Source organism: Malurus melanocephalus, unplaced genomic scaffold, assembly GCF_030028575.1.
Source record: "Malurus melanocephalus ecotype Western Australia unplaced genomic scaffold, MMel_1.1 scaffold_2, whole genome shotgun sequence".
Classification (NCBI taxonomy): Eukaryota; Metazoa; Chordata; class Aves; order Passeriformes; family Maluridae; genus Malurus; species Malurus melanocephalus.
The window spans coordinates 4,354,874-4,360,873 of NW_026623234.1; the positions used below are offsets into that span (position 1 = coordinate 4,354,874).

General features: G+C 40.0%; 1 protein-coding gene across 2 annotated transcripts in view; it reads right to left on the minus strand.

The window, feature by feature from the left end:
* INO80 (INO80 complex ATPase subunit) overlaps positions 1 to 6,000 on the minus strand; it is a 61,818-nt gene that overhangs the window by 48,801 nt on the left and 7,017 nt on the right. For both annotated transcript variants that reach the window (XM_057365567.1, XM_057365576.1), the window contains exons 2-5: positions 4,669 to 4,854; positions 3,256 to 3,422; positions 3,099 to 3,166; positions 870 to 1,031 (exon numbers count right to left, since the gene is read on the minus strand). In XM_057365567.1, coding sequence (XP_057221550.1) covers positions 870 to 1,031; positions 3,099 to 3,166; positions 3,256 to 3,422; positions 4,669 to 4,811 — 540 coding nt within the window. In that variant the 5' untranslated portion in view covers positions 4,812 to 4,854. The remainder of the gene's footprint in view (positions 1 to 869; positions 1,032 to 3,098; positions 3,167 to 3,255; positions 3,423 to 4,668; positions 4,855 to 6,000) is intronic.

Below are 6,000 nucleotides of genomic sequence, written 5' to 3' on the forward strand. Positions count from 1 at the left end.
ATGATCAAAAAAGYCAGTATATTCTTGGCATTATTCAAATGAAGCATTGAAGAGCCCCACATAGGCTACAGATAAACAGGCAAATTAAAGACAGTACCACTCAAAAATAAACTATTTAAAACCTAAGCATAATTTTAAGTTAATAGAAGATTTTTGAAAAGTGAGACTATGAGCATAAACAAACTTCTGAGACTTTTCCCCTTTCTTCAAAAGCCTTTATAATTGGAAGAAATATATTATTAGAATCAAAACAGCCACAGAATTTGACTTAAAATTAAGAAAAATGCAAAAATACCTCAGACTATTTTCTTCTAAGGGGAAGAAAGAGAATATAAGAAAAAAATCCACAATTGAAAAGTTTGAAAGAAAGGAGCCAAGTAAAACCTCARGTCATGACAGAAAACAAGGTAGAAAATTAGGCATTCCCTTTCAAGACTGTAAACATCACCTTACTATTCATCACTTCAATAATGACATAAATACACTCAAGTAGCAGCTACTTCTTGTATTAGAATTTAACTCACAGTGTATCAGTTTTCATATCTATTTCATATTATCGATCTTTACCACCCTATATTTACTCTAGTGTCTGGGGCAGAGCACTGCAGAAGCTATATATAACATGTGCCAATACTAGTTACATACATTACTGACAGATTCRCAGCATCTTTCATTCTATGTAGGTAATTAATTAAACAACCTTTGTCTAAAGTGATGTTAGACAGTTACTGTCTAGCAGACAACAGGGTATTTTCCAATTCACRAAACACTATGAGTTTTGATAAAAATGTAATACCAGTTAAAGAAAAGAAAAGAAAAAAGAAAGAAAAGAAAAAAATMAAAGAAATGTAACAATTCTGGACTTTTACCTCCTTGTCTTTGCTGTATTTACTTTGATGCAATTTCTTATATTTGTGTAATCGCAGCATATTGTGAAGTTCCTCCTTTGAAAGGGAAAATTCCTCTTCCTCCTCTCCATCCTCATCACTTGGTGAATCTGTGTCACTGGAATCATCACTGAGAAGGATACTCTAACAAGAATAAATGGGAATTAATTTAACAATCCCAAGTCCCTGTACTGAATTGTTTCTTTACACAAACCATCTTGAGCCTTGACCTAATGAAGGGCCATGGATCTGGTAAAACAAAGACACGTAGCACTTACAAAGTGCCTTCCATCTAAAATGACTCACAGATAATAGTTTTCGGAGGAGCAGAACATGYGTAGCAGTAATTCAATACACGTTTTCTGATTTGGAGGAAAGTAGTTTTCTGTTAGTTTGCAACAGTTTTAGTCCACTTTGTCTGTCTGTGGTCTCAGAAAAGCAGCAGTGAGAAGAGCCAGGATAACAGTAGGGCTATTTTGTGACCTGTGCTTCCCTACCCTTGCAGGAGCTTCCTACCTCATTTGTAGTTTGTCCTGCTGTTCTACCACTTCTACCTGCTCATGCTTGACCTCTTGGAGACATGTATTTGCTAACTTGAGAAGGCTACAATACAGTGAAAATGCAAATATGGCATAAAGCCACCATTCCGCTCCCTTCTGCCATCCTCACTGAGACCTTGTACTGAGYTCAACTTAAAAACAAATTTCTAGTTGAGTCCTAAATCTCCATTTAATATATTTTATGATAGACTAATTTGAACAGTGTACTAAAATTAATTCAGGTTCTGAATGTATACTCACTGCCAAGGCTGCCACTAAACCACATTCCCAAGTGCCACATCCACATATATTTTGAACACCTCCAGGGATGGTGATTCCTACACTTACTTCCTCAGGCAATGCCTGACCATTCTTCSCACTGAAGAAAATTACATTAATATCCAATCTAAACCTCCCCTGGCACAACTCYCCTGGCCATTTCTCTTGTCCTGTTTCTTGCTGCTTGGGAGAAGAGACTGATGTTCACCTTTGCTTCAGGCAGCTGTTGAGAGCAGTAACACCTAAACACATTTTACTCCAGGSTAAACAGCCACAGCTCCCTCAGCTGCACCTCCTRTGACTTGTGCTCCAGACTCCTCAAAAGCTCTGTTGCCCTTCTCTGGGCAGGCTCCAGCACCTGCATATCGTTTCTTGTAGTGAGGGGCCCAAAACTGGATACAGGATTTGAGGTGTGGCCTCACCATGGCCAAGTACAGGGGGACAATCGCTGCCCTGGTTCTGCTAGTTCCAGTATTTCTGATACAGGCCATGATGCCATTGGCTTTCTTGGCCACCTGGGCACAGACACTGGGATCATGTTCAGCCACTGTTCACCAGCATCTCCAAGTCCTTTTCTGGTGTGCAGCTTTCCAGCCACTCTTTCCCCAGCCTGTAGTGCCTCATGGGGTTGCTGTGATCCAARTGCAGGACATGGCACTTTGCCTTGTTGAACCTCATGCAACTGACCTTGGTCCATGATCCAGCCTGCCCAGATCCCTCTGCAGAACCTTCCTGCCACTCCCACCCAACTTGTCTGAAAGTGACTGAGGACACACTTGATCCCCTCATCAGATTGATAAAGATAACAAACAGGACCAGGCCCAGCAGTGAGCCCTGGGGGTCATCACTGGTGACCGGCCACCAGCTGAATKTAACTCCAGTCACCACCCCTCTCTGGGCCCGGCCATCCAGACAGTTTTTCACCCAGTGAACCACGCACCCATCCAAACATGAGCAGCCAGTTCACCAAGGAAAACGCTGTGGGAGATGGTGTCAAAAGCTTTACTGAAGTCTAGATAGACATCAACASCCTTTCCCTCATCCATTAGGCATGTAACCTTGCCATAGAAGATGATCAGGTTGGTCAAGCAGGACCTGACTTTCATAAACCCATGTTGGCTGGGCCTGATCCCCTGGTTACCCTGCACATGATGTGTGACACTCAAGATGATCTGCTCCATAACCTTTCATGGCACCCAGGACAGGCTGACAGTTCTGTAGCTCTCTACGTTCTCCTGCCAGCTTTTCTTGCAAATGTGTGTCATGTTTGCCAGCTTTCAGACAATCAGGACCTCCCCGGTTAGCCAGGACTGCTGCTAAATTACTAAGAATGGCTGGGTGAGTAACTCTACTCAGACTCCACAATAACTGCATTCCTTTCCAATATTCTTACCTTCAGCCACTTTCTGCTTTTCTTCAGTTTAGAAAAGTTATACAAGCTCCCTTTTTCAGACTTTGGTTCTGTTTAGATAAAAAATAAAGTTTTTAATAAATAATGCTTTTCCAGCCTAACCCAAAGAAAACAGAGATTCAGCCTAGTGCATGCCTACCTGGCTGCAGTACTCCATTCAGGGAATGTGTGTTCASCATCCCAGAATTCCCTGCYCCAGAAGACTCTCCAAGCAAGGAGTTTGGAGGCTCTTCCTTAACTTGCATCAGGGGATCCCCAGACTGAGGCAGCAAAGGATTGTCATCCAATCCATCTTCACTTTCATCACTGCAAGAATATCCATAATACTATGACAATGACAGGAAAATATTAAAAAAATACACCCATCCAGCTWTCTTATATGTGGACATTTATCTAATGGTTTGAGAATTGAGACAGCATCAGATGTATTTTTACACATTAGAAATATTGCTGGTAATAATTTCCCATTAACCCTTTAGCAACAGTTCATCATGAGACCAGCCTGGCTATACTATAAACCTGCACCTCCAGTCTTTAACCAGGTATCTGAGAAGCAAGAACTAAGCAAGTCAACCTGAAGCACAACATTGTCATATTCATAGGGACACGTGAGAAATGTTGCAATACCTTTTCTAATTTTTGTGTGGATCTTATTTCATGCTTGTAAATATTATTTGTTGCCCATTCAGTTACCAGTTCAGCAATTCTACAATTCCAAAACACTGATAAAATTAAATATGTAATAGTTTTGGGACAGAAACACACCTTGATAATTTCCCATTGCTACAGCTTACACAAAAATTCTGCATCCGACAAAAGTCTTTCCATTTTCTTTATGGCTAAAGCCTGTAAGTGTCCCTGAAAATCAATTAGGGCTTCCTCATCCTACTTTCTTCAGACAAAAAAARTTTTGGCCACTCAGCTACAAAAAAGAGCTTTAAAATACTGTGCTAATTTGTACATGAGCTGGTAACACATCACTGTGAATTAAGAGAAACACAGTCCAAACTCTTGTATATAGAGATATATACTCTTGTATATCCCAAGTTGGAAGGGACCCATAAAAATCATTTGAGTCCAACTCCAGGCCSTGCACAGGACAGTCCCAAGAATCACACCATGTGCCTGAGAATGTTATCCAAATGYTTCTTGAACTCTGTCAGGCTGGTGCTGTGACCACTTCCTTGGAGACCCTGTTYCAGTACCCAATCACCCTCTGGGTAGAGAACCTTTCCTTAATATCCCACCTAAATCTCCCTTGACAAAACTTCACACCATTTCCTCAAGTCCTGTCAGTGGTCACCAGAGAGAAATTTCAGAACTCAAAGCTAATGGTAGATGTATTACTGAACTTAATTTAATGGTATTTTTTAGATTTCCTCTTCTCTAGACTGAACAATCCAAGTGACCCCTCCTCCTTTAAAGGGGAAGAGCTTCTAATGAAAAAAAAATCACTAATAAATTCTTCATATGGTGGTGGCTGGGAACAAAATAATAAAAATGCCTGGCATTCCTTGGCATTCCCAAGTGAAAGTAGAAAAGCTTTCGGTACCTGGATATACTCCTGTTAAAGATGGCAGATGTCTGTCGTAAGAACTGATCAAGTTGCAGAGCTTTTTCCAGGTACTGCAGATAGAGGGGTTTTGCCAGCTCTGAGCAGCTGCCATCCTCCCTGGCACCCAGCTCTGAGGCCATAGAACAAACTTCTCCTCATGCACAGGTGCCTCTGAACACACAACTGTAAAAAGAAACAACAGCCATCAGTACCACAACACCTCCAAAAGGAGCAAACTTGGGGACAGACAGATCTACCAAGGCAATTAAGGGCAAAAGCTTAGGTTGCAGTTAATAAGTATAGTAAATAAACAGAAATTCCCATTTCAATTTTCCACCACAGTACTACAATAGTCAAAAACTCAAAGATTCTTAGTTTTCTGGTTTATGACTTCGTGGTTGCTGTTTGATAGGAACAAGCACTGTTTCAACCTAGTATGATAAACCCAAGTGGTGACACAGAAATGCAAAGTCTTATGAAGACAGCCTYTAAGCATCTAAAGTAAGCTTTCATCATTAGTAAAGGTAACAAGTCTAACCCTGAACAGAGGGCAGTGTTGTGTGTGTACATATATATATATATAAAAAATAGCTTACTCAAAAAAGGACTAATAAAAATATTGTTCTTCTGTTGTTTTTACCATTCATTTCACAGYGGTATTCTACTTGTAATATTTCTCCTTTACCTTAAAGCAATGCTACTCTTTTCAGCACTGAAATATAGCTTATCTGTTGCCAAACAACCTACAAATACTTGATCAAAACCCCTTTCATTCTGAAGTGCAACTATTATTTTATTAAAGAAAAAGTAACACATAAAAAGYAATTTATAACATACTTCTCAATATTTAGAACATATTCTAGCATTACGTTTTTCAATGAGRAAAAACTATCCACCTAATTTTAATTTTTTTTTGTTCACTAAATTTAAGATTAATAACAAAGCCAAATGCATGGCCCTGCAATATTTGCATAATGTTATAAAACCAAAGCCATTGAAACATTTTATTGCYCTGTCAACTGCAGTTTTCCTTTCCTTCAACTACAAAGGATGTCGTAACAACTGTTACAGCAACAGCTGTCAACTCATATTTTACTTTTCGTWGACTATGGAAGATGCCATCACTGTTACACTAATAGTGAGAAAGATAAATTATTTCCAAAACCAGAGTTGTTACTGTATAAATGGAAGTGCTGTCAAGATGGAAGGAAGGGAAAGGAAGGGAAGGGGAAGGAAAGGCAAAGGCAAAGGCAAAGGCAAAGGCAAAGGCAAAGGCAAAGGCAAAGGCAAAGGCAAAGGCAAAGGCAAAGGCAAAGGCAAAGGCAAAGG